Source organism: Heloderma suspectum, chromosome 3 (assembly GCF_057233095.1).
Source record: "Heloderma suspectum isolate Gila_16-S chromosome 3, 16-S_ref, whole genome shotgun sequence".
In the NCBI taxonomy this organism is placed as follows: Eukaryota; Metazoa; Chordata; class Lepidosauria; order Squamata; family Helodermatidae; genus Heloderma; species Heloderma suspectum.
In genome coordinates, this window is record NC_139460.1 from 312,371,431 (window position 1) to 312,398,956 (window position 27,526).

The 27,526-nt window shown below is 46.8% G+C and overlaps 1 protein-coding gene across 3 annotated transcripts; it reads left to right on the top strand.

The window, feature by feature from the left end:
- Nucleotides 1-16,459: 16,459 nt before the first annotated feature.
- On the top strand, nt 16,460-24,661 carry LOC146351561 (uncharacterized). Of its 3 annotated transcripts, none has more exons than XR_014788907.1 (4): nt 16,460-16,628; nt 17,764-17,931; nt 22,598-22,789; nt 24,460-24,661. XR_014788907.1 is itself a non-coding variant. In XM_084842073.1 (4 exons), the coding sequence occupies exons 1-4, from the start codon at nt 16,509-16,511 to the stop codon at nt 22,653-22,655; spliced, it is 462 nt and encodes a 153-aa protein (XP_084698199.1). In that variant the 5' UTR covers nt 16,462-16,508; the 3' UTR covers nt 22,656-23,376. The 3 variants fall into 3 exon arrangements, 2 of the variants coding, with proteins under 2 accessions (XP_084698200.1, XP_084698199.1); XM_084842073.1 differs by lacking the exon at nt 24,460-24,661 and adding an exon at nt 22,389-22,504 and having other exon boundaries at nt 16,462-16,628; nt 22,598-23,376; XM_084842074.1 differs by lacking the exon at nt 24,460-24,661 and having other exon boundaries at nt 22,598-23,376.
- The last annotated feature ends 2,865 nt before the right edge of the window (nt 24,662-27,526 follow it).

A 27,526-nucleotide genomic window follows, 5' to 3' on the forward strand; every position in this document is an offset into this window, starting at 1 on the left:
GAGCCAATTACCTAGGGAGGTAGTGGGTTCTCCACAACGGAGGCATTCAAGATGTGGCTGGACAGCCATCTGTCAGGGATGCGCTGACTTGGATTCCTGCATTGAGCAGGGGGTTGGACTCGATGGTCTTACAGGCCCCTTCCAACTCTACTTTTCTATGGTTCTATGATTCTGTGACTACTTCCTCCTTCTTGAGGTACTTGGACAGGAGAGAGATCTGTGGATGATACAATAAACCTTCCACAGTCACCACTACCCAGAGGTTTTCCCTCCATCTCTCCTTCTCTCCTGACCCATCATCTTGTAGCATGGACACACATAATACTAGAATGATACTAGAACCCCGGGTCATCCAAATTCACTTCATCCAAATTCAATGCAGCTGAACAGTGGGAGATTCAGGACATTTTAAAATTAGTTTTCTAATAACAAAGGATGGACATTTTCCCCACAAGGGGTGTCCTCCACACATTCCTATTTATATACATTTCCATATTCATAGAAGATAAATTCTGCTATACACGGGCCTATTTTTCATTACCAGTATTCCTTGATGTGCCATCATATTGTGGTGGTGGTGGTGGTGGTGGAAATCCTCCAGGCTCTGTTCAGAAATACATGTGCTAACATTGTCTTCCAATTATAAAACATTGTGGGGTAGTGAGATTAAATAAAAAGGGAAATTAACTGTTCAATTAATCCACAAATCATCTGCACAGTCTTTTATTTAAAATGAATTTTATTACTGTCTTCTTTGTGTTTAATTTCATTGCAATAAATAGCCATATCTCAAACACTGCAAAGAGAGAAATGTTTAAGCAATTCAGCATCATATTAAAGGAATTGCTGGATTCATCAGAAGATTCATGGGACAGCAAGTGTCAAGTTCACAAGGGACAAAGACCAAACCAGAAACTCCAAGCAGCCTAGGGGACAATTCATACACTGATGTTACAGATATCCCATAGCCCCCACCCCACACCCAAGCTATCTTTTATGCACTTTCTTATGCCAGCAGCACTCACTGGAACTGAGATAGTCAAGAATGCACAGAGCCATGTAAGGCTTTATAGGTTAAAACTGGTGGTTGGGCGATGGAGTGGGGACCACCACACTTGCCCAATTTGGCGTGCGCCGAGTTGGGCAAGCATGGCGGTCTGCAGACTGGAGTCCAGGAGGCCAGGTGTGTGTGTGGGCGGAGTCCACCAGACTCCACCCCTCTTGGATTTTTATGACATCCTTGATTGCAGAGGAGATATAATCTGAACCAGCCACAATTCCCTTTTCTACATGCCATTAAAGGTAGGGATGTTGCAGGCACCCGACTGGGTCTGGGAGTCCATCAGGCCCCCTACACCCACAATCCCCAGTCTGCACCCACTGAGATGCCGTCCTTGCTCGCCCCTTGCTTGTGGTCACTCGTGCTGGCTCACGCCCTCCCGGACTCACCGCAATCCCGTCCGGTGAGCACCTGCCATTTCCCCACCTTTGTTTTCTGCATAAAAAAGGAAGTTTAAAGAATGTGCATATTTAAATATGTGCAGGTTGGGACCAAGGAAGCTTAATATGCACAATATTAGAGGTATAATGCCTCCAATGTTGTGCATATTAAGCTTTCTCGGCCCCAAATGGCACATATTTAAATATGTGCATTTTTAAACTTCCTTTTTTAATGCAGAGATCAAAGGCAGGAAAATGGCAGGTGCTCACCGGACGTGATCGCGATGAGTCTGGGCAACTTGCCGAGCTTGTGGGTGGCACAAGCGTGGGTCCAGGGGGGCGAGCGGGGTCAGCGCTTCAGTGGGCACCCATAAAGCTTGAGCTGGAGTGGGTTTTCAGTTCACATCCCTAATTAAAGGTACAGGCACCCTGTCCTCCTTTTTCATCCATTCACCCTTCTAATTGGCCAGCTGAAATGCAGTTTTACTGCACCACTGACTCAGCTGCTAAGAAACAGAAGGTTCTACACCACACAGAGCAGTAACTCTCTCCATGTTTGGCCCAGGAGGCCCCTCAACGACCCCTCAATCATGCCTTGGCTCAACTAATGTTGGGACCTAGACCAACTGCTGCAGTGGGTCCTATAGTTTACAGTCAGAATTTGATCAGACGTGGTCTGGAAGAGTTTGGAACCCTGTTCAGTAGAGAGAAGCCAAAGAGTCTGACTGTGCCTAGTTACTCATTTAATGGGAAGAGGAAGGGGGCCTGGTTTGGGCCTGTGGAATACCAGAATAAGTGTAAGCTTATCTCTCTCAGTCCTTTCAGAGAAAAAGCAGGAGGAAGTTGAGTCGCTCCCATTCAGCTGCAAATTTTCAACCTTGAATGTCATCCCTACAGTTCAGAAAGCTAACAGGCTGTCCATGAGAAACTAAGCAGAAAGGATGGAGGTTTTCAGAGGTGTCACATAGAGGTTGAGATGTCAACTCAAGAGGGCAGAACAGAGATGCCCTGTCTGGCATAGGGCTTATTTCTGGGCTAAAATCCCCTGTCAATTAGATCCTCAAGAGGTGTGTTGTTATAGCACCACCCTTGCTTTTAATCAGATGCTCAGGCTGGGAACCTTTGGTGAGAATATCAACTTTAATGTCCATCTTTCATTGTCTGTCATTACTGTCCATCATCAACTGCCTGCAACTATTTATGTTTGGGACTTTCCTCCATCTGAACTGCAAGAAACACTTCTCACCTGGATCTTAGTCTGCTTCACCTGAACTCTCCATGAAACCTGGACCTCTCTCTGTTTGAACCTTAAATCATTAAGAAACTGCCATGGAAGGTATTGTTATACTTTTCATACACTTTGAATTCATGTTTGCTATGGATTGTGTTTGTATATCTCCGTTTCGAAAGCTCAGAGCTGGCTTGGACTGATCCTGACTCTGGGATCTTTCTATGCCTTGACCCATGTAGCATGGAGATACAAAAGTGGAAGCTATTGAAATCTCTATGGCCATTGAAATTTCTGTGTATGGGTTTACCTTGGACTTACTCTTCAACCTGTGTTTTGACTCTTGGGTTTGATAGGCCTTGACCCATTAGTACAGAGGTACCAACAAAGATTCCAAGGTTGGACTAAATCTTTGTGTGTGGATTTACTTAGGTCTTTTTCTAGAACCCTTGTCTTTGACTGCCTGGGGGGGAAACCATGTTGTATGGGCCTCTGACACATGTATAGTTATTAGTTTTTACTGTTCTTTGAATTATATATTGAGCCTATAGTTCATTGACATGAGCTATATGAGTTGCAACCATTAAACTATTGCCATGAGAGCTAAGAAGCTTATCTATGAAACTTGATATGCTACCAAGAAAAGTTCTCTTTTTTTTATTTTGTATTAATTTTCCAGGATTTGTTTGTGCCATGAGATGGGTACAGGACAATGATCTTAAGGACCAGGAAAGTGCTATGGAGTCAAATGATGGGTGGGACAATTATGGCTCTGACTTTTACTACCTTGTAGGTAGGGATGTTGGAGAAATCCTCAATGAAACCAAATGAGTTTGGATGTTCATGAATCTGACCTGTGGATTCCTCAGCACACCAGCTTTCCCCCTGTCGGGTGGATTCCATGGACTTATGGACCAGTTTTCTAACTTTCCTGATTTTTTCACAAATTTTGTCATTGAAAAATACACAAAAAAACCCTTGGCCAAAAATGCACATTTTCCCCAGAGGCTAAGTGTGAAAATGCACATTTGGGGGTAATCTGCACATTTTTGCATGTGTGGATTTGCACAAATTTGGAAGTGCAAAAATATTTCAATCCCATTGATGGGCAGGTGGTGGAACAAAAGGTGCCTGACAATCCATGAAACACAGACAGAACAGATTTTACATAGTCTGTACATCCCTACTTGTAGGGCAGGGGAGGGAAGAAGGTAGATCTCCAGAAGTTTTGGACTTCAACTTGCAGAAGCCAATGCCAGCATGACCAATGGCCAGGAATGCTGTAAATGGAAGTCCAAATCATCTGGAGATCTCCTTTCTGCCCACCCCTGCTGTAGGGCACCCCATAACCATGTTTGATCCTTCCTTGACACTCACCAACTCTGCTCAGACAGCAGAATTCAGTCAAGTTCCTGAGGTATTAAAGGCTGATAGTTGCTGAGCACTCAGTAGCCAAACAAATAGCCCAATAGCCCAAATGTGCCTCACCAGCAGTTTCTTCAAGAGATTGATTTAGGTCTTATTTTAAACTTCATGCGCAGGTCTAGTCAGTATATCTCTTGCCTGCAATGACATGTATTCCAGACCTTTTAAATTTCGCTATCATCTAGAATATTTTTTTTCTTTGAAATAAATCCTTTTTCTCTTCACAATTAAAAGCAGCTAGTGTATCAATATCCAGCGCTGTGCTGGATAAGGAACCGATTAATAAAGAAAGCTGTGTAATGAGCAGAATGGCAATTTCCTTATGGAGAAGGATGCACTTCCATTTTTGGCAAGTGCTGAGATGCCAACAGAGAATATAAATAAGAAGAAATCAAATCCCTCCAAATGTATGTGAGGAAAGTTTTCCTTATCAGATAATGAACCAGTGTTTAGTGATGAGAATGGTAATGGTTCCATTAGGAATGCGGATAACAGTGACAACAGATGTTTGCGAGAGATCCAGTCTCACTTGCTTTGCGACTGGCAGGAGAAAAGGCAAATGTAGCAATGAACTGTTGAGCTTTCATTAAGGATCTGATTTGAAGGTGTTGTTTGTGTCTTTGGTTGATTTGTCTATTTAATGAAAACTTTACTTGGTATGGGTAGCTCAACTGTAGTGAAGTCAAAGTTCCAGTACACAAGGTAGGATCAATATTATCATTACTTGGTTATGAAATAATGGGCAAGGACCACTGGCGGAACAAATGCTTTGCATGCAGGAAGTCCCAGGTTCAATCCCAGGCATCTTGTAGGTGTCAGGAATGAATCTGAGCATGTGGAGATGACTGGCAGCTCAGGCTCAGATTCAGAATGGGAACAGCCAGAACAGGGGGAGGCACACTCCCTAGTGAGTCCAGATATGGCAAGACTTTCTTCCCAAGACCTTGACACACAGATGGCCTAGCATAAACAGTCCCCCCATTCTTCCACCATGAGAACCCAGCTTTCAGAGGAGGAGGAGCGCGAAGGGTGTGACTTGAAGGAAGCTAGGGTCCACCGCAGAGCGAAGCAGGAAAAGTTAGGGGCAGGGCTCAGAGGCTCCACCAGGTTGGCCACTCATAGAAGCCAACATAGGAGGGAGCCACCCTAAGGGAACGACATCCCTGCAAAGCTAGTCTGGCTGAGAAGTTCTTGCCCAGGCTGCTGGCAACTTTTCTAACTTCCACTTCATCTCCTCTACTGATATTTGTAGACATGTGGATTAGCTGGTTCATTGCAGTCTGAGAGTTTCATGGAATCTGCCTTTGTAAAGAAGCTAGTATTTAACTCATAGTGTAGCCTGAAGCCTTGTTCCCTGGAGTGTGTTGATTGTAAAGGGAGAGGATGAAGGAAATGTGACAGCAGGTGATGGGAACCTGAGAACCTGGAGACCTGTTGACAGTCAGATCAGGCAATACAGCAATGTTGGAGAAGCTCAGGCTTGGGGGCTAAATCCGTCCTTCCTGGCATCCCAATCTGGCCCTCTGGGGTGCCATAGAAAGCCATGCCACCTTCCCCTAGCCCCAACCCCTTTTCCCCAAACCACCAATCGATTGGTGGTTTCCCAGCTCTTGTGCAGTTTTTCTCTGCTCTAAAAAGTTTCCTCTGAACCTACCCAGATGCTATGATCAACATCAGAGTTCTTCCTCTGAGTGCCTCCTCTGAGGGAGGCTCGGAAAGTGGCAACAAGGGAAAGGGCCTTCTCAGTGAAGGCCCCCAATTATGGAATGTAATGTAATTCTCCCCACTGAGGTCTGCTTGACACCAACACTGTTATCTTTTCAGTGCCAGCTTAAGACTGTCCTCTACACCCACGCATTTGATAGCATATGTTGGGGCATGTATGGCAGTCGTTTCTATCAGGTCCAGTATCTTACTGAAAATGTTTTCGCTGTTTCAATTAGTGCTGTGCCAGAAAATGCTCCCAAATCATTTTCAACCATTCTCATTCAATTTGATGGAAGAGAAATGGCTTTTGAAAAGCAATTCAATACTGAAGAAATTTTGAGAAATTCTCAAGCATTGGGTTTGGGTTTCTTGGGCTTAGCTTGCTTAGGAGGTGGTCGAGGAGTGAGCACATGTGTCTTGTCTTTCATTGTACAATCATCTCTCTGGCCACCTGTAGCCTCCTCCTCAGCTTCCTACACTTCAATCGATGCCTAGTGGAAGGCAACATAAAACTATAGACGGTCCTAAGAATAAGGCACAACAATGGAAGCCCCTTTCACAAGGGAAGAAAACTTTCAGGAAATTGGTGGACAGATTTTGGCACAGCACTAGCTCCACCTCATCCTTGGGGCTGGACGCAACACGGCCCCCACTCCCACACCTTCATTGTGGTGGATGCAAAATGGGGGCCAGCCTGCCAACACAGTTGATGCTGTTGCAGCATGAAACAGCCCCCCCCCTTATCAAATAAAGAAAGCTGCTGTGCTACAAGTCCTGCAGGTGGGGAGTCCTACCTGGGAGAAACGGTTAAGAATTTCTCCTTCCCCTGGAGAAATTCAGTGAAATTGCCTCCCAAATTCCTCTGCCCACAAATGAGGTGGAGAATTTCAAGAGACCATCTGCGCACAGCTCTAGTTTAAATTGTTTTACATTGTGTACTTTAGAGATTTTATATTATGTATTATGCCTTGAATTGTGTTGTGTACTTTTTGTGAACCGCCCAGAGAGCTTTGGCTTTTGGGTGGTATAGAAAAGAACAACAACAACAACAACAACAACGTTAAAATGCCTTTTCCGAGGCTTAGTTACTGGCAGTAAAAACTGTAAGCTACAATATGTTGGTATCTATCTATCTATCTATCTATCTATCTATCATCTATCATCTATCATCTATCATCTATCTATCTATCTATCATATATATATGATATATATAATATAGACAGATACTGAAGCTGAAGCTCAAATAGTTTGGCCACCTAATGAGAAGAGAAAACTCTCTTGAAAAGACCCTGATGCTGGGAAAGATTGAAGGCAAAAGGAGAAGGGAACGACAGAGGATGAGATGGCTAGATAACATCACCGATGCAATGAATATGAACTTGAGCGCACTCCGGGAGAGAGCGCAGGACAGGAAGGCCATGGGGTCACGAAGAGTCGGACACGACTGAACGACTGAACAACAACAACAATATATATACTTCTGGCACTACCCCTTTGCTTCAGCCCTGCCCACAACTGGAATCCCCCCCCCCTCCGAGTTTCTCTGAAACTGAATTCAGCCCTGGGGCTAAAAGAGGTCCCCCACCCCTGCAATATAGGGAAAGATGAATAATAGTGTGACCTGGGAATAAGGGAGCTTCAAACAAGGATCATTCTGCTAACTAGTTTACTGCTGTGTCTGTGATTAGAATCATAGAATAGTAGGGTTGGAAGAGGCCTACAAGGCCATCGAGTCCAACCCCCTGCTCAATGCAGGAATCCAAGGCAGAGCATCCCTGACAGATGGCTGTCCAGCCTCGTCTTGAACGCCTCCAGTGTGGGAGAGCCCACCACCTCCCTAGCTAATTGGTTCCATTGCTGTATTGCTCTAACAGTCAGGAGGTTTTTCCTGATGTTCACCCGGAATCTGATTTCCTCTCACTTGAGCCTATTATTCCATGTCCTGCACTCTGGGATGATCAAGAAGACATCCTGGCCTTCTTCTCTGTGACAGCCTTTCAAGTACTTGAAGAGTGCTATCATATCTCCCCTAGTCTTCTCTTCTCAAGGCTAAACATGCCCAGTTCTTTCAGCCTCTCCTCATAGGGCTTTGTTTCCAGTCCCCTGGTCATCTTCATTGCCCTCCTCTGAACCCTCTCCAGTTTGTCTGCATCCTTCTTAAAGTGAGGTGCTCATAACTGGACACAGTACTCCAGATGAGTGCTGAGTAGAGGGGAACTAGTACTTCCCAGTACTATTCAGCAGAGAGTTCATTCTTGGGGCCATTGTGGAACTGTTTGAGGGAGTCCAACGCTTGATGACTTCTGGATTACCAGCATGCTTAACAAGCCTCAAACTTCTTTCTGCAGACCCCACCTTTGCAGATACGATAGCACCCATTTCAGCATAAATACCCCCATGTGGTGACAAAAAAATTCACCACAATTGGGGGGGGGGAAATAGGTGTGTGTGGCTCATAAGGACTGACCCCATTTCCTTCTGGTCATAAGGACTGACCCCACTTCCAGAGGAGGGTTTTGTGATGGATAGGGATGGAGGGACTCACTCGTGGCCACAGATCATGGGTGCTCACAAGTCGCCGCTGCTGCCCCCCCCCCATGAGCCGGCCTGCACAAGCCCTGGGGGACTCGGCAAGCAGTCCGGGACACTTCCTCTCTCATCCCTGCTACAGCAGCAGCGGCAGCAATGGGGACAGGCTGGTTGTTTTGCATAAGTATCTTACCCTTTTGTAAAATAACCAGCATGTCCCCACCACTGATGGTGGTGTAGCGGGGTGTGTGGGGAGAGGAGCTCCATTCTCTCCTCATATCCCTACTACAGTGGTGGCAGTGATAGGGATAGGAGGCTTTGCTTAGGGAGCAGGCACCGATTCAGGCAAGTGCTGGGGTCCATGGGCTGGGATCTGGAGGACCGAGCTGGTGATTTCTCACTGGGCTTTGCACCCCAACTGGATGCCTGTGCCATCCCTAGTGATGGAATTACTCTGCCTCATTCATGGAATTGTATGGAGGGACCAGATGATGACATCTTCAACTTGTAATCCTCTCGTATTTTCCCACTGCTTCTGTCATCTTTTTTCTTTTTCTTTCCACAAAAAAATCCATTAAGGAAGAAAAGATGGGAAAGCTACATAATGTATGTTAATTTGTAGCCCCCCCCCAACCTGGGAGCATCATGATATCCAGGTTAGCTGGGCTACACATTTTCATGGCAGTCACACCCTATAATCTTAAAATGCTAAAAGAACACCATGTAACATGGAAGCATAGCAAAGAATGGAGTAAACTTTGACATTTTCTGTGCATTTCATCTTTGATTTATGAGCACTATTGGAGAGATGGCTTTTGCCTAGCTCCCATTCATTATAATGGGACATACAAAGAAGATGTCCATGGCAGATTGTTTCCCAGAGGCTGAACTAGGCATACTATTAATTTGGGTCAAAAGGGCTGTTGTTAGTGCTTCTTATAAGCAAGAGGTGTCCATTTTCAGCTTACCCTTGATCATATCAACTGAGAGAATGCCCTTCTTAGCTAAGGATATGCAAATACGAGCATTCAGTGTGTGTGTGTGTGTGTATGACTGATTGATTTAAAATATTTATATTTAACATCACCAGCTTTGTTTCCAGGGCAGTTTACAAAATTAAAATATTGAGCAACAATCAAACCACATAATCAAAACCATCAGCAGATTTAAAACAGAGTAGCCAGTAAGATTTTAAAATACCCACAGCACTTTGAAACCCTGAGAAAATGTAATGTTTATTTCTTAAAACATTTATGTGTGTCACCTTTCTGCCCAAAGACCTCAAAGGCAGCTGTCAGATAAAATCGCAAGCAACAAATAAAATGCAAGAATTAAAACCATTTGGTGAAAAGGCACACACACACACACACACACACACACACAAATAAAACTAAAGAGCGACAAGGGGGGAAAATCGGTAAAACAAATGCCAATGCAATAATAATTATATAAGCTCAAAAGCCTGGCAAAGCATTGATTGTTGTTGTTTTTTACTGTGTTGTTTTCTTTTCTGAATGTCACTTTTAGGGTCCTTTTTTGGATAGAAAAGCAGCCTTTCCATTTTAGCAGGAGTGACATGCAGGGAAGAGGAGGTCCTAGGGTTGGCCATGTGCCCTACTTTATAGAGGACATTCCTCTATTTCAAGGACTGTCAGAGGACAGTCCTCAATTTGAAGGACTATCAGAGGGCATCTATTTGAAGGCATCCTTTGAAGGACTGTCAAGTCCAAGTCAGGTTTAAAGATTTATTGAAAAGACTATGGGAACAGCTTTGTAAATCATAATCTGTCATAATCTAGCCTCCAGTTCGTGTTCTCATCACATTTAATGCAGGCAAGCTCTGTTGGCATAAGGAATGCTATTATCTGCTGACATTTACCTACCATCCTGCCAGAAAAAGATGCAGTTCCATTAATTTATATCTATGATACGTAAAATATACATGCAAAGAATAAATGATGGGGTTTAAAGGGTAGTGTTGTAATTTACAGGTACTGCTAGGTTAATCAAAGCCAGAGTCTTATTTATTTTAATGAATTAAACATTTTTGCTTTAGGGGAGGTCCCTTTATCCCTTGCAGATCACATGGTTGGTGTAAATAATGTTCTAGTTTCAAAACTCTCCAGCTGCATGAACGTAGGCCTCTAAAGTTCCCAGGCATGCACAATGAAGAGAGATGCTGCTCATGGAGATATACCATGGCAACTGTTTCTTGGGGGAGGGGGGTTATTTGAAAGTTCCCCCCCCCACTGTTTAAAGTGTCCCCAGATCACATTTCAAAGTGTGCATTTTTCAAACAAACCAAACACTTTTTTTTTTTTCAAATGTGATCACAAGCTTATGTAGACATTTTTTTTAAGCATTCCCATTCCTGTTTGTCTTCAAGGTTGCAAATGGGGCAAATTTGAACGATTTGCAGACTGAAACAAAATTCTCACTCAGAGAAGAGAAACAAAGATTATGGAAGGTCTGGATAATATATCCTTTGGAGAGAGAAAAATTCCCAGAAAGAATTAAGAGAGGCTGTTTGGAGATGAGAAAACTGAGAGTTGCATTGAGGCAGTCTTCAAATGCATCACTGCTATCTTAAGGAAGATTATTATTTGCTCTCCATGTCTGATGTAGGGACATAATGGAGTAAGAAGTGGATACAGTAGTCAAATAAGGTTTCAGGTGGAGATTAAAAAGAGCTTTCTAACCATAGTGGTGATAATCCAATGGAACAGATCATTTTACTCCAAGATACAGAAGTAGATGGAAAGTCTTTGAAAGTCATTTCCAGTCCTATTTCCAAAACTTAAGAGTAGAATTTCTTTTTTTCCCTACAAAATAGAGATACTTTAGGAAGGATTCCTGCTGCTGACAGGGGATTATACTTGATGACCCATGAGGTTTCCAATTCTATTGTTCTCTGATTCCATGAGGACATAAGCTGTATGCACCCAAGACAGGAGATATGATTAAAATATTCTCAAAGCTTACCACTCAGTAGGTGTGCTCTTCTGAAATGTTGCAGCCAAGCTATGATTTCCATCTTAAATAGACTCCCTCTGGATCCTTTTATGGCATAATTATTAAACTTCTTATTAAACTGCTAGCTACTTTCCCATTCTTGCGTGGACATGTTGTAAAAAGAGTAACTTCTTAACCAGAAAGTTTCTGTCACAGAGTGCAAACTGCCATTGAACAGAATTTTCATAATTTCTCAGCCTCTAGGTTGCATTCAAAATCCTGAACCTGTGGAGAGCAGTGACAGAGCTTTCATAGAAGAGATGAACAGGTTAACTGCAAGCATCCCAAAAAACATTTGAACTCGACAAGGGCTATTTTTTGGATGCCAGTTTGTAAGAGACACATTAAGACAGGCACCAAGAGAGATTCACTGAGGAATTTCATTCTTCTGATCTTGTATGTGTTCTTTTGAACATCTCCCCTTAGATTTCTATTTTTCATCTAATTTGCACATAGAACACGTCAAATATGTACAGGGAAAAGGAAATTATAACTGTGCTAGGAGTTTGGCACTAGGCATTTGTTTTTTAAATACTTGTGGTACATGTATTTAGGGATGTACAAGAATTTCATTTCAGTTCATTAAGCATCAGATCTTGCCCTCTTCTCAACCCTGAATTTGAACAGGAGCTTATTTCTCAGCCAAAGCTCACATATTCCCGAGCTTGTGATGGCATGTGAACAAGGCATTTTCTAGGAAAATGTGCACCTTAAAAATGCATTTTTTTTTCCTGGGGGGGATCATGCTTTTATTATCCATGGGGGAAAGTACACATTATGGGTGTGTGCTTTAAAAAAAGTGCACCCTATTGTTCACTTTTTCTGTTATATATATATAAAAAAAAGGAGATAGAGAGAAGAAAAAAGCTTGCATTCGAGAATGGGAATAAGGTGAGGCAAAGTTCAGGGTGGAAATGGGAAAACCTTAATGACCTCGGGCCTCGCTGATTCTCTCATACCCACATGTATTAAATTACTATGATCTCATCCCAAGGGCCTTGCATGGATATAAGTGATTATTCTTTCCTACTCTTCCCTGTCCCTTGCCCACAATGTTGCAAAGCGTTAGGCACAGTCGAGCCCATGGAGTTCTGTGTTCCACCACAAAAGCGTCGCATCAGTTCCAGAAGGTGCTTGTGCTTTGTTGAGTGCCAGAAGACAGAATTCCAAAGCTGAGCAACAGCCACCAAGAATGTCTCTGTTCTCTCCAGAAGGTATTTCAAGGCAGTGGGGGACGCATGGCACTTCGCTGTGTTGTGACTTGTGCCAATGCTCAGGGGCTAGCAGTGCCTAGTGTGGGTCTCTGTCCATGCTCAATCCTGCTAGCCACTGAGCAACCACACATCTGAATGATGATGAAGTAGAAGTCCCCAAGCTTTTGGGGATTTCTACACCAGCCAAAAATCCTGCATTTAAAATGGGGCTTTCCGCGTCTGTTTTAAATGCAGGATTACAACTGGTTCCCTTTACATGTGCTTCCTTCTCTGTAGATGGCCATTCCCATAGTGTTATGTTTCCATGAAGAGGCATTACACACGCTCCAGGTTCAGCAATACTTGCTCCTGGGTTCCTGCCCCTTTCCCTCCCCTTGCACATTAGTGGTGGATGGGGACTGATATGTGGACAGCCCCCCACACACACACCAATCTCCCTGGGCCCCGCCTCCCTCTTCCATGCTATTGGCCAGTCCCTGCTGCTCAGACCCTCTGCACCCCCCCATGCCCTGCTGTTCTGCCACTCTGTTTTGAACAGGCTGGCTGAAAATGGCGAGGAGCCAAAGTGGCCCAGGCACAGGAAGGCTGAATGCCCATCAGACCTTTGTCTGATGGCCATGCCCCCAACAACCACATTCAGCACTTTATTCACGCTAGGGGAGAAATATACGGGGAGGACATGGCACTCCATTTGCGTGTATCTGGAAGAATACCCCATTTTTTTCCATTTGAGGAAAACACGGGATAGCTGGGAGGAAATAGTGGAATAATGACTGGACAACAATGACATCTGTAATGGACCCACACAATTCACTGAGTGAGCAGCCATGAATGCACAGTAAACTTGAGGCATAGAGATCACCTTTGTCTTTGTCCCACAAGACCCTCTGATATGGACACTGGGTCCCCTGTCTACACTGGCATTCAGTGGATGAAGTAGCTTTCCAGAAAAGAAAAAAAAAGAAAAGGAAAGAAAAGGAAAGGAAAGGAAAGAAAAGAAAAGAAAAGAAAAGAAAAGAAAAGAAAAGAAAGGTTTATGAGCCACCACCTCACTTCCTGGCATTCTTCAAGCATTTTCAGTTAGCAGCAATTGAGGTCTACGCTGAGAATAAACAAGAAGACCAATCCACCATTGTAAAGTTATCTGGATCAGCTCGAAACAAAATCAGCACATTCTTATTTAGATGGAGTTTCAGTTTGTTCACTCCCAGCTCATCAGTGACCTCAAACACTTATTTACCTCCTCTACACTTCCATCATACTATATCACAAATCATATCTAGATGTTAATAGCAAGAGATAAAGGGATAAATGAATCTGTCAGTTTTGCATTTTCTCACATTTCATTTAAAAATCATCATTATCATCATCATCATCTCAAGTTCTTATGAAGAAGAATGTGTGAATTTATGGAGAAAAGTGTGAATGTTGGTAAGTTCTTATGAAAAAGAAGAAACTGAACAAAATTCTCACCCATCTGCACCATCCAAATTCAATAGGTACAGTTATTCCCAGCATGGAGAGGAATTTTACACCTTTCTGCCATGTACCTGTTAAAGATGAGGAGCCTGTTAGATAAAAAGAGGTGGCAACCTTAATTCAGCTTCACAAACAAGGTTGCATACTCAAGGATTCAAAGCCAGAGTGTTAAGAGCTAAGCACTTAAAGGTAGGGATGCTGGAGAAATTCAAGATGGACTAAAATGAGCTTGGATTTTTAAGAATCCGACCTGCAGAATCCACTGCGGAGCAACCCCCTCAGGCTGTGCAGAATCTGTGGACTTCCGGATGATTTTTTTTTTTTTTACTTTCCCAAAATTTGCATTTATTTATTCATAGGAAAAATATGCACATTTCTGCTGAGGAAAAGTTGAATGGAATGGGGGACAATACGCTAACTGTTACATACTAAGGTAAATTGTGTAAATTGTTACAAAACCTCTTATGTAATTATTTGTGTATTTTTCCGCATGACAAAAAAAATATTTGCATCCATCTGTCAGTGGATGACAGAACAAAAGGTGCCTGGCAATCCACAAAACAGATGGAGCGGATTTTACACAGTCCATACATCCTTACTTAAAGGCCTGGCGGTCCTGGATAGAACAATGGACTTGCATCCTCCCACATTCTTTGTTTGTTTTAAAAACATCTCAAGTTCCTTCCATGCCATTTATGAAGACATTTGGTAAATTCTTATACCCCTCCTCCAAACTGAATGGAATTTTCACCCATCCTGAATGGGATACAAGACTTAGGGTTTCATCACCTGGAGCTTTTATGCTGCTATCGAGATGGCTCTCTCTCGGAAGTTTTCAGGCTCTTTAGATGACTCTGTTACCTGCCAGGGTGTCTCCTGCCATTTCCTCCAGCCTATCTCATGTTTTCCCCAAACTCAAAAAAGTGGTATTTTTTCCAGCCCATGGAACAGTAGTGCCATGACCTCCCTGTGAAATTCTCCAATAGCGGAAGACGCCGCTGTGTCTGTGTGCTGTAGGTGCTTGTTTTCAGTTGTTGGGAGTGCAGTCAGGATGAGATTTGACAGGAACAAGGGCAAGAATCACCCACTGATTGCATCTCCTGCCTCTGCATTTCTCAGTTGGAGGCAGAAGAGGGTGAAATGCCTCCCTGCAATGAAGGGAGACACATCTGATCCCCCACCCCACCAAGCTCAGAAGCAATGTCCTCTGTTGTTTCAGATCACCCTATTACATTCAATGGGGCTTACTCCCAAGTAAATGTGCTGAAGGTTGCAGACTTACAGCACAATCTTACATTTTATGTCTACTCAGAAGTAAGTTTCCTGGGGCCTGCAAGAAGCAGAAGTTAAGCTATGACAACAAGATTCCCCCCCTCCCACTCCTTTGCACACATGCCAGGGAGGGAGGGAGGCACTCCCTCAGTTCAAACCAAGTGCTGCCATGTAAAGAAGCCTTTCCTAATCACACAAAGAAACTGAAAGCAGGATGCTCTGGAAAGGATGTGGTTTTTTGTGGGTTTTTTGCTTAATGTAGAAACACCATGAGGTTTGTTGCACACCTCTGGATAATGCTCAGCAAGTGGAATAGCAGTCTCTCAGCACCACCATCAAGAACCTTCCTGTCAGGCAGGAGTGGAAATGCCACATTGTGCTGTTTCCCACACACCAACATAGACAAGTAGTCCAGAAGGATGCCATGCACAATGGGATTCAAAAGTGATGAGCAGTCTAGGAGAACCAAGAGGATGCCCCCTCCAAACCATCTCCTGTTGCAGGTTGTCAACAAAGATGACCAAAGTCGTTCCTGTCCACAAAATGGGCCAGAATCGAGACTGACATGAGTCCAGCTAGTATCTCTTAAAAACTATCACCACCACCACCTCAGAAGTGATGTCCTAATCTCTTCTGGCTACAGTTTTAACAAATGATACAAACCTAACCTAGAGTCGGCCCTACCATTAGACAGAACAAGGCAGCTGCCTAAGGCAGCAGATGCCAGGGCTGGGGACCTGCAACACATTTCTGGAAGAAAGAGAGTGATGTATGCTATGAGGCCTGCCTGCCCTGCTGCTTCCCTTAAGCTGGCCTACTGCCCTCAGGCACAGTGGAGGCGGAGGCTGCCCCATCAATCAGTAAGATTCAATCAGGGCCCAAGCATCATTTTCTGGGAACCAGTACAAACGTGGAATTATGTCCCCTCTCCCACAAACATACCACAATCCCATGCCATACATACAATCTCATGAATGATGAAAGAAATGCCCTACCCGGTGCCAGCTTGTCTGGCTGAAAGGGGGGGGCATTGCGGGCGGGTGGGGTGATAAGACGTATGGGCCTCTGATTGGTGCACCCCAGTCACACCGCCATTCGGGGAGGAGCAGACCGAGTTGTCTTAAACTCGATCCCCTCCTTATCTCAGCTCTTTGGCGCGACGCAGCTAAAGACACGACGAGGGACTTTGGCCTGCTGGAGAATGGCTTCGTCCTCGTTCCAGTCGCCTGGATCTAGTGTGCTTCTGCGCGCCAAAATCTTCGCTTTACAGCTGGCCGTCGGGAGAGCCAACTTTGCTGCCTCCGGGGCTCCGGAGTTATTGGTGATATTGTTCGCCTCCCTCCCCCCTTTGCCGGCTCCTTTTTCTGCCCGCCTGCCCGTCCGTCCATTCGGTCCCCTAGTGTACTCGCTCTCCTGCCTGCTCGCCCGCCCTCTCGCTCAACCCGCCCGCCCGCTTGCTCGCCCACCCACCCCACTCGCTCGCTCGCTCACCTTGCCCGCCCGCCCGCTCGCCCTCTTGCCTGACCGGCCCGCCGGCTGCCAGGCCGGCTCACGGCCCGCCTGCCGGCCGGCCTGTCTACCTCGCTGTCGGCCTTGCTGGCCTCTTCCTCCTCGCCTTGCCGGCCTCCCTTAGGTGTTGCTCCTGGTGTGGGGCGTCGGCGGGCGGGTGAGCGCGGCGCCATTGTTTGCCGGCAGCAGTGCTCCAAGCGGCGGTCTGATTGCCCCCCCCACTCGTCAGCCGAGTCAGCCTGTTGGGAGGGGCGCCTGGCTGCTGTGTCGAGTCGGGGCATGTATATCACAGCCCCGATTGGTCGCCTCCCAGGGGCTTGGGACATCTCCCCCCCACCCCCAAAAATAAAAAAATTAAATCACGATTATTAAATATTTAATTAATAAAATTGTGTAACAGCGGCGGCTGCCTGTTTGGCGCCTCCCGAGACAGGGTGCCCTCGGCTGAGGGCGCCCGCGCTCAAACGCAGTTCCATCACCTTTGGCCCCTGGCTGCGCCTCTTGAAAATCTGATTTTCTATCTAATCGGTAGTGCAGCGCTCCCATCTTCATCCCCAGGCCTCCCTGTCGTGTCTGGAACTCGTACCCGCAGATCTTAAGACTGTGGGGTGGCTGCCTATTGCCTGGGGTGCCCAGCGGCTTTCTTAACTCTTTGATAGCGAGCTTAATTCACCTCCTGCATCATGCCTCCTAAGAAGGGCCAGGGTGGTAAGAAAGGGAAGGGGAGGGCCCCGCCCCCCTCCCCAAAAGACCGCTGCCTAGGCCCGATTCTAACTCTGATGAGGACGCAGACCTGGTACTGGCATCAATTCTTTCTCGTTTGGAAGCTGCTGAGCATTCCTCGGGGATCCCTCCTCCTCCCCGGGCCAGGCACAAAAAATCCTCAGTGGTCCAGCACAAGCGAACATGACAGCAGACCCAACGCTCATTGCTCCTTTCTATTTCAGATCGTCTGGACGCTATTGAGGCATCCACCACCTCTTCATCGGCTCTTCCAGAAGGCTCACCGCCTTCAGCGGAGCTCCTCCCTTCTGCTGCCTCATCTTCCCTGGGCGCACAAGCAACAACCTCGGTTTTTGCAGCTGCGGATCAGACTGTGCCCACGATTGGTACAGGTGAGACCGCTTTGGCACCTCAATTCGCCTGGCCGGGTATGGGGCAAATCAACCCCTTGGGTTGGGTGCCGTGGGTTACTTTTCAAGGCGGCCCAGTCCCTCCTTGTCCGCTTCCTTCAGTTATTTCAGGCCCCGCAGCTAGTACTCCTCAGCCCGTTGCCTCGGCCTCAACTCCTAGTTCAGCTGCTTCATCAGCCAGCCCTCCCAGTTCTTTGGGGCCTGGCGCTTCATTCCCCTTACTACTACCGGCAAGAGACGCCACTGCGCCTGCCCTGCCATTAGTCCAGCCTCATCTGCTTAACGTTGCCTCCGCCAGTGTTTGGCAGGGGCCGGCCGGTTCGGTTAGTGACCCACTAGCTTCCCTACCTCCTTCCCTGCTAGCCCCACAGTTGTCCTCGATTGACCTATGCGCCAACCTGAGTCGTGGATCTATGCCCACTGGTGCTACGTCCTCACCTATTGGTTTTCACTTAACCATTGCTACTAGAGAAAAGATATTGCGGGGTGAATTTATCGATGTCTTTGCCCTACTCTTTCATGAGCCCGAACCCAGCGACAAAGATAGGACCCGTGACCGAGATCCTGAGTGGAGCAAACCTCGCAAGGTGCTGGTTGCCAGGCTTTTTAATTTACGCTGGCATCCTCCAGCAGAGGTTCCCTGAGAGGGCTTGGGTTCTCACCAAGTACCTCGACATAATATTCAGGGCTTTCTCCGATTATGAGGGGAGCGCATGGCTGGCTTACGACGAGGCCTTCCGAAGGAGGGCCGCCATCGACCCCTCCATGCGCTGGGATCTGAAGGACCAGGACCTTTGGCTCCAATTCATCACCCCTTCTAGGCCAGGCTTAGGCAACAGGTCCGACAGCGGCCATATCCTGGCCAAGCTGTCGCCCGCAATAGCCACCAAGACTATTGCGGGTCCAGGGGTTCAACACCGCTGGCTGTGCTGGGAGTTCAACTCCAAGGGTTCCTGCTCCCATAACCCATGCCGCTTCCGGCACGAGTGCTCCTTTTGTGGAGCCAGAGGTTGGAGAGGTCCCCCAAAGGATGGCCGGGGTGGCAGAAAACAGGGCAGTGGGCATCCTCCCCCTCCCAAAGGGCCCCAGCCCAATTAAGATTGTTCCACTCCTTCAACTTCTAGGTCATTACCCAAATCGGCGGGCATTGATCTACTTGGAACACGGCTTTACATTGGGTTTCAGGATCCCCTTTATGGGCCTGCGCAGGCCGTATTTGTCCGGTAACCACCGGTCTGTTCTTAGCATGCGGCGCCTGATGCAAGATAAGATTAACAAAGAAGTTCAGTCAGGTCGGGTCATCGGCCCCTTTTCCTTGCCCCCGCTACCCAACCTGAGGATTTCCCCTTTGGGAATTATACCCAAGAAATCGCCCGGTGAATTCAGGTTAATTCATGACCTCTCTTTCCCCAAGGGCCAGTCGGTTAATGATGAAATTCCAGATTACCTATGTTCCATGCGTTATACATTCTTTGATGCTGCGGTAGCCATGATAAGAGCTCTGGGGCGCGGGACATTGATGGGCAAGTGTGATATCAAATCCGCTTTTCGCATTTTGCTAGGGATGGCGGAGAATTTCTCCCCGAAACTTCGGGGGGCTGAGCGCCAACATGTTCGGCCCACCGAACAAGTTTTGGGGAGAAATTCTCCGCACCCCCCCGCACCCCGCACCCCCCCCCGGGACGGGACTTACCTTTGGCGAATGTCCCTCCCGGCGGCGGGTCCGGCCGGCGGTTCGGCGGGTGTTCATGCGGGGCGGCTGCCACCGCCGCCATTGCAATCAAAGAAAAAAAAAACGCCCCCGTGATAGGCTACGTGACGATTAACGTAGCCTATCATGGCTAGATTTGCAAAGTCAGCCATGATAGGCTACGTAAATCGTCACGTAGCCTATCACGGGTGACTTTAAAAAAAAAAGCGCGTACGGATAATGGCGGCCCCCATAGGGAGCCGCCATTCCCGTTCCTTATTTGGTCGCCGTAGTCTACGTAAAGATTTACGTAGACTACAGCGACCAAATAAGGAACGCGAATGGTGGCTCCCTATGGGGGCCGCCATTAGCGTACGCGCTTTTTTTTTTTTTAAGTCACCCGTGATAGGCTACGTGATGATTAACGTATCCTATCACGGCTGACTTTGCAGATCTAGCCATGATAGGCTACGTTAATCGTCACGTAGCCTATCACGGGGGAGTTTTTTTTTTTTTAACTTTGGAGTTCGCGGCCGGGCGAGGCGGGAAGCCTCCTCCCCAGCCTGAATTTCGGCCGGGCGAGGCGGGAAGCCTCCTCCCCGGCCTGAATTTCGGCCGGGCGAGGCGGGAAGCCTCCCCCCCGCCTGAAGTTCACGGGGGGAGCAGCGAAGCGCCTCCCCCCCACCGCGAACAAGCTTTGACGACAGGTAAGTGACTTTCATCCACCCCTACATTTTGCCTATCAATCCTCTGGATTTTGATTTGCTGGGATTTTCCTTCCAGAACAAAATTTACATCGACCGCGCCCTCCCTATGGGATGCTCCATGTCTTGTGCCATGTTTGAAACATTTAGTACCTTTCTGGAATGAGCCATACGGGACAAGATGGGCTGCGGTGATGTGGTCCGTTATTTGGATGACTTCTTGTTTTCTGGACCCGGTGACTGCAGTCAATGGTCTGACCTGATTAGGGCATTCATATCCTTTTCCTCAGACTTGGGTGTCCCTTTGGCACACGAGAAGACAGAGGGCCCTGCTGTTACTTTGACGTTCTTGGGGATCGAGCTTGATACCCGCGCACAGTGTTCTCGTCTCCCTCACGATAAATTGATGATACTTAAAAATAAGCTCCAGTCCATCTTGCACCTTCGTAAAGTCTCCCTTAGAGAACTACAGGAAGTTGTTGGCCATCTGAACTTCGCTTGTAGGGTGGTTGCCCCCGGCTGCGCATTCCTGTGATGGCTCTGCTGGGCAATGCGGGGTATTCAACTCCCGCATCATCGCACCAGAGTCACCTCTGCTATGTGCATGGACCTGCGGGTATGGCTTAAATTCCTGAGGGACTTTAATGGCATCTCCTTTTGGAGACGTGAATTACTTCTGCGAGCCGACATGCAGATCCATTCGGACACGGCTGGCACCTTTGGTTTTGGGCTAATTTGGCAAGACCGGTGGTGCCTGGGCCAGTGGCCGGAGACCTGGGCTGCCGGCGGTATCTGTTGGGACCTCACCTTTCTGGAATTCTTCCCCATTTACGTGGCTGTACATATTTGGGCAGACTTGATGGCCGACTCTGTCACCCTTTTTTGGTGCGACAACTTGGCTGTAGTGCACGTCATTAATACATTATCCTCTAGAAACCAAAGGGTCATGGAGTTAGTTAGGGCATTTACCCTCCAATGCCTACGCCACAACATATGGTTCCGCGCCCGCCATGTGCTGGGTCTGGGGAACCCTGTAGCCGATGCTTTGTGGCTCCGTGGGCCTGTCCGCTGCCAGACCCCATACCAGATGAACTGTGGGAGATTGGCGCTCTCAAGTCGAACACGCGATCCTGAATTCTATAGCCCCCAGCACTAGAGCTGTCTACGAGAGAGCAGGTAGGGAGTTTGGCACCTTCAGGTGCAGGCTTCAGTTGCAGGATGTGTGGCCCTTACCTGTGGACCACTTGTTATAATTTTGCGTACATCTGCATAACAAGGGACTATCTGCTAGGACCATTTCGGGGAAGCTCGCCTCATTGGCCTTCTGAGCCAAGGTGCGAGGGGTAGAGGACTCCACCTCAGATTTCCGAATTAGGAGAGCTGTGCAAGGCTGGGCACGGATGTTTCCTGCCCCGCCAGACTCCAGGCACCCTTTGTCCCCAGTTATTCTCACAGGGCTTCAGGCATTGTGGCCCTCCCTTTGCTCTTCTCCATACGAAGCCTCCCTCTTTCACGCTGCAGCTTTAACAGCCTTTTTTGGGGCCCTCAGGATTTCAGAACTGGTCTGGGCCTCCAAATCTGACACCACTGGGAGAGCCTTGAGGTATTCAGATATCCAGATCCAGCTTAGCCTGATTCACCTCCATATTCGATGTTCAAAAACCGATCAGGCAGGCAAAGGAGCATTGGTTACCCTTAACCAGGCCCAGTCCGACGAGTTATGCCCGGTCAGGGCCTTGCGGGCTTTCATTGAGGGTCAGTGAGGGTCCCCTATTTTGCCATGCGGATGGTTCACCACTGACAAAGTTCACTGGGCAGTCACTAAGTTATCCTTGACCACACTGGGTCTGGGGCATTACCTTTTCGGGACTCACTCTTTTGTATTGGGGCGGCCTCTACGGCAACTGCCATAGGTTTTTCATCCAAGCAAGTGAAAGCGGTAGGGAGATGGCCCTCCAGGGCCTTCCGCTCTTACATTCGCAAGTTGCCTGATGCTTCTTGATGCTTCTTGATGATTTTCTTGCCTTCCCCAATGTTTTATTTAGATAGGATTCGACCAACGCCGGTACGGGTGCTCATTTGTGGGCACAGTATGGTTTTTTGGGTTGCCTGCAGAGCTTCTACATCGGCCTTCGGATCACGGCTGCAGTTTCCCCAACAGGTGGCAATACAATGGCTCGGCCAACGGGGTATGCGATGGGATGGTCTACTCCCCATCCTCTTTCAACGAGGTTTGGTCACTTTCCCTCCATAGGTCCTGGTGTTACACCTTGGAGCGAACGACCTGGGCTACAAGCCTGGAAAGGACTTGATTGAGCAGGCGTTGGCCGATCTGCGGACGATCTGACATCGCTGGCCGGGGGTGACTATATTATGGTCTTCAATGCTCCCGAGAATCATGTGGAGGGTGCAGAGCAATGCGGCCATGGAAAGGGCCCGGCGCAAGGTGAATAGAGAACTGGCACATGGGTTGCCAGAGCATGGTGACAGTTGCATCAACCACCTAGGAATTCATTGGACTAGGAGGGAGCTTTACAGGCAGGATGGTGTCCAGCTGTCAGACATAGGCAATGATTTATTTTTGGCCGATCTGCAAAGGGGCCTGTGGGAAGTTCTTCTGCGCAGGTGGGGGGAGTTTCACAGGCAATAGGCCTGTGACTCCTGTGGCGGCTAGGACGGGCAAAACTGGAAAGGGAGTAGGGATGGTGTGCATGCAGAGGCACCTTATGGTGACAGGTGACGCCTGAGAGCCCCCCGAACGGGTTGTGCGGCTCGGCGGGGGGATAAGGGTTGCCTGGGAGACCAACCCTACTCACTCACCCAGGTGTTGTGCGGCACCGGGTTGGGGGTGACACCGGAAGGTCTACCTCCCCCATAAGGGGCAGTCCGGAGGGATGGCGAGATCACCTCCACCCCTCAGGCTGGGTGTGTTTTCGCCCATGAAATGTCAGCTAGCCGCTGACACAGTTAGATGCCCATCCTAGTTACCCCTTTGCAAATATTTCAATAAAATGTGGCCCAATTTTCAATCCTAGCTTGTTGTCTGCGTCTTCTTTGACTCATCTCCGCTTGCAAATGCCCTACCCGGCGCCAGCTTGTCTGGCTGAAAGGGGGGGGGCATTGTGGGTGGGTGGGTGATAAGACGTATGGGCCTCTGATTGGTGCACCCCAGTCGCACCACCATTCAGGGAGGAGCAGACCGTGTTGTCTTAAACTCGATCCCCTCCTTATCTCAGCTCTTTGGCGCGACGCAGCTCCCTCCCACCCTCCCCTTAGCAGTGTGGGTTGTTGCCGGTTGCCCCTTTGGGAGCCAAGTAGGAATTTTTTGGCTCACAGTCCGATTGGCTGTAGACTGTGAGTCTTTTTTGCCTACGTCACACTGTTATGAGGGTTGAGTGTGTCCTGTAAGGGAATTTAGTCTATATCATTGGTCACATTCCACTTGGCGGTTAGGACGGGCAAAACTGGAAAGGGAGTAGGGATGGTGTGCACGCAGAGGCACCTTATGGTGACAGGTGACGCCTGAAGGCCCCCCGAACGGGTTGTGCGGCTCGGCGGGGGGGGTAAGGGTTGCCTGGGAGACCAACCCTACTCACTCACCCAGGTGTTGTGTGGCACCGGGTTGGGGGTGACACCGGAAGGTCTACCTCCCCCACATGGGGCAGTCCGGAGGGATGGCGAGATCACCGCCACCCCTCAGGCTGGGTGTGTTTTCACCCATGAAGTGTCAGCTAGCCACTGACACAGTTAGATGCCTGTCCTAGTTACCCTTTGCAAATATTTCAATAAGATGTGGCCCAATTTTCAATCCAAGCTTGTTGTCTGCGTCTTCTTTGACCCATCTCTGCTCGCAAAAATTTCTCTTTTAACCCTGAAGTTACTTTCTTTCTTTTTGTAACATTCCTACAATTACAACATGGACGACACAGGGAGTTTTCTACCCTGTTCCACCCCCCCCTTTTGATATTTTAGTTTATTATAACATTCAGCCTAAAGAAGATGCCTACAACCCATGCTGGCTATTTTGTAACTTTTTGGCTGGTCCAAATATTATTGTTATTGTTATTATTAATTTGTTAAAATATTTTTATATTCTCTTTCATTTTACAATCCCAGGCTGATCTATAAAATATAATAACAATCCCAATGTGATATACAAGAAAAACAAGAAAACAGCAACATCAACGACAACAATATAAGACAGGAAATACATAAAGTATACATCAACCAGCTTAATAAACCAGTTTTAAATGCCTAGGCATATGAATAGATTTTGACCTGGTGACAAAAAGAATATAATAAAGGTATTATCCTGTTCATGATTGGACATTTTTATTCTAACTGACCAGTGCAGCTGCAATATTTTTACTGCTGGTCCAGAAGTTCATAGAGTCTCATGTGGTGCAGAGTGGTAGGCGGCAGTATTGCAACCAAAACTCTCCCCATGACCTGAGTTCGATCCCACTGGAAGCTGGGTCCCAGGTAGCCGACTCAGGTCGACTCAGCCTTCCATCCTTCCGAGGTTGATAAAATGAGTACCCAGCTTGCTGGGGGAAAGGTAGTCACGACTGGGGAAGGCAATGGCAAACCACCCTGCTACAGTCTGCCACGAAAACGCCAGCGCAAGCGGCGTCCCTCTAGGAGTCAGTAATGACTCAGTGCTTGCACAGGAGGAACCTTTCTTTTCCTTTCCAGAAGTTCACCTGCATTTTCATGGGTTCATTCACCTGCTTGCAAAAAAAGGTGTTTGTTTTTTCAGTAGCTTTCAAAAGGGCAGGAAAAATTTCCAACAAGTATACCCATCGGTGACAACAATGGGACATCTATTCCTATGTGTAGCTGCCACATGTTGAGGATCTGGTTTGGATTGGGACCATAGCATAATGGGGAGAGATGGCTATATCCTCTATTCATGCTGTGGTCCCAACCTAAATTAGGACACCTTTACTTCAGTATTAATTGTTTAACATACAATACCACAGAGAACTTCAGGAATGTCACTGGCTTCTCTTCTTGATCTGAGGCAGGAAGCTGCAGTGGAGAATCTCCAGCTGCAAGGAACAGTCAACAAGGCTTTTTAAAAAGTGTTACAGAAAATAAGGCCCTCAGCCACCTCACCTAATAAGTAAGATAAGCCCATCCCAACCTGGTTGAAAATTTGCCAGAAATTTCTCCTGTCTTTCCAGCTTGAGGGAATTTCTTTTTGCTCTTCATGCCCCACAATTGGTTGAAAAGAGCAGGGGTGAAAATTTTGGCCCAGCTCTAAATATTTATGAATAGACCAATTCACTTTAAATCCTTGAGGTGGTTATTGGAAAATCATGAATTATCTGCTATGTTTGTAGACCACAAGCCTGGACCATACCCCCCCAAAAAAAAATTAGGTAGTGTATCACAACTCTTACTTTTTGAAAGCCTTCTTCTGTATATGGTGGTGCTAAGAGTGATATTACCTGATTACCTTTTGAACGCATTATTTTGGCATCCCATTATGCATCTGGCAGCTTTTTTTTCCATCATCAATTACCATAGACACAAACTCTACATTGAAATAATTTTCATCTTGTTTTTGTCCGTCTACTCCCCTAGTTTGTATATTGCCTGAGCCAGACCCCAGAAGACCATTTCTGTTTTGAAAAACTGGAGGATTGATTGTTGTCCTTTAGCTTTTTTGAGTTCTCTTTCTTTAATCTCCTTATGTTTCTGGCTCTCTTATTTGAATTTATACACAATTCTCTCTGTCTCTCAAACTGAAACTTTTAGTTTAACTGTCAGGATCAAACTAAGTGTTACTTTAAAGAAGTAAATGCAGGGGACCCAATCTGGACTGAGACCTTAGAGTGAGGGTGGGGGGCTTTAATCATTACCCCTCTGCTGCAGTCCTGGTCCAAATATGGGTCCTTGTAGCTGCAGTTTGCATGGCCGAAAAATGATCAATTGAAACAATGGCAGTCCGAATTGCAGGAATGGATTCCCAGACCAGGAATGCAGCAGGGGGAAAGAGCTAAAGCCCCCTCCCCCTTCCTTCAAATACAGGTCCCAATTCAGATTGGGTCCCCTGTGCTTACTTTTGCATAAGGAAAAAAGGATGTAGCTCCTAGCTGTGGGCATCTCTTCATCAGCCTAAAATCTTGCATTTAAAATGGGGCTTTCTGCTTCTGTTTTAAATGCAGGATCAGAATAACTCCCTTTTTCACCTGCTTCCATTTCCCCTTTCCCTCCCCCCCCCTTCTCCCCATATCTGAGACTTCCATTATCTTCCATTGATCTTGCTCCTTTTCATGCCGCTTTTCCTCTTTTCATGGCGGGAACTCAAGTGGAACACAATGGAGTAATTTGATAGCTCATTATCTGCAATCTATTTAAAAACAGAACAAAGGGCATTTAGTGCAGGAGATGCCTTGAATGATCATGGCATCATCTAAAGAGCCTGTAAACTTCTGTGAAGGAGCAATCTCATTGCAGGATAAAAACTCCATGTGAAGAAAGCCTGTGTCTTTAAAGAGTAGTTTGGCCCTGACCAATCAGAATGTTGCGTGTTCTGCTCAAACATTGCTTCTGGTTGGCTCCAGTGAATCTCACAAGATCTAAACCATAGGTACAAAGATACAGGGAAACAAGTTTCCATAGGTTTCCTGAAGCAGTTGAGGAATTTAGCCTCTCTCTACAATTTAGCCTCTATCTTTTTTGTTGGGGGGGGATATGTCACTGGGGTTGGGACACATCCCCCCCTTGAATCTATGGGCCCTGGTAAAATGTCCCCCACCACCATGCTGAAGCTCTGGATTGCATTACCAGTCAGGTTGGTTTCTGTACAGAGAAAAGGGAAACATCTTACACACCAATCCTATGCAGATACATATTCTGTGATGTCCATGTATATTTTCTGCTTGGGTATGTACACTTGAGTACAAACACAGAAGCAACTAACAGCCCTTAATTTCTATTCAGAATGATGATTCACATTTGATTTCTAGCCATTTAGAACTTCTATTATCTAGTAGGAACACTCCATTCCCATCCTGGATTGTGATTTAAGATAATACATATAAAACAGTAGCATGTTAAAACCATTTAATTAGCACTAAAACCTGGAAACATTAAGCACTAAAAATGCCTAACCATCATTCCAGGTAGATGATGGTAGCTTGACTATTAAAATTATATATTCCACACCCTGCAC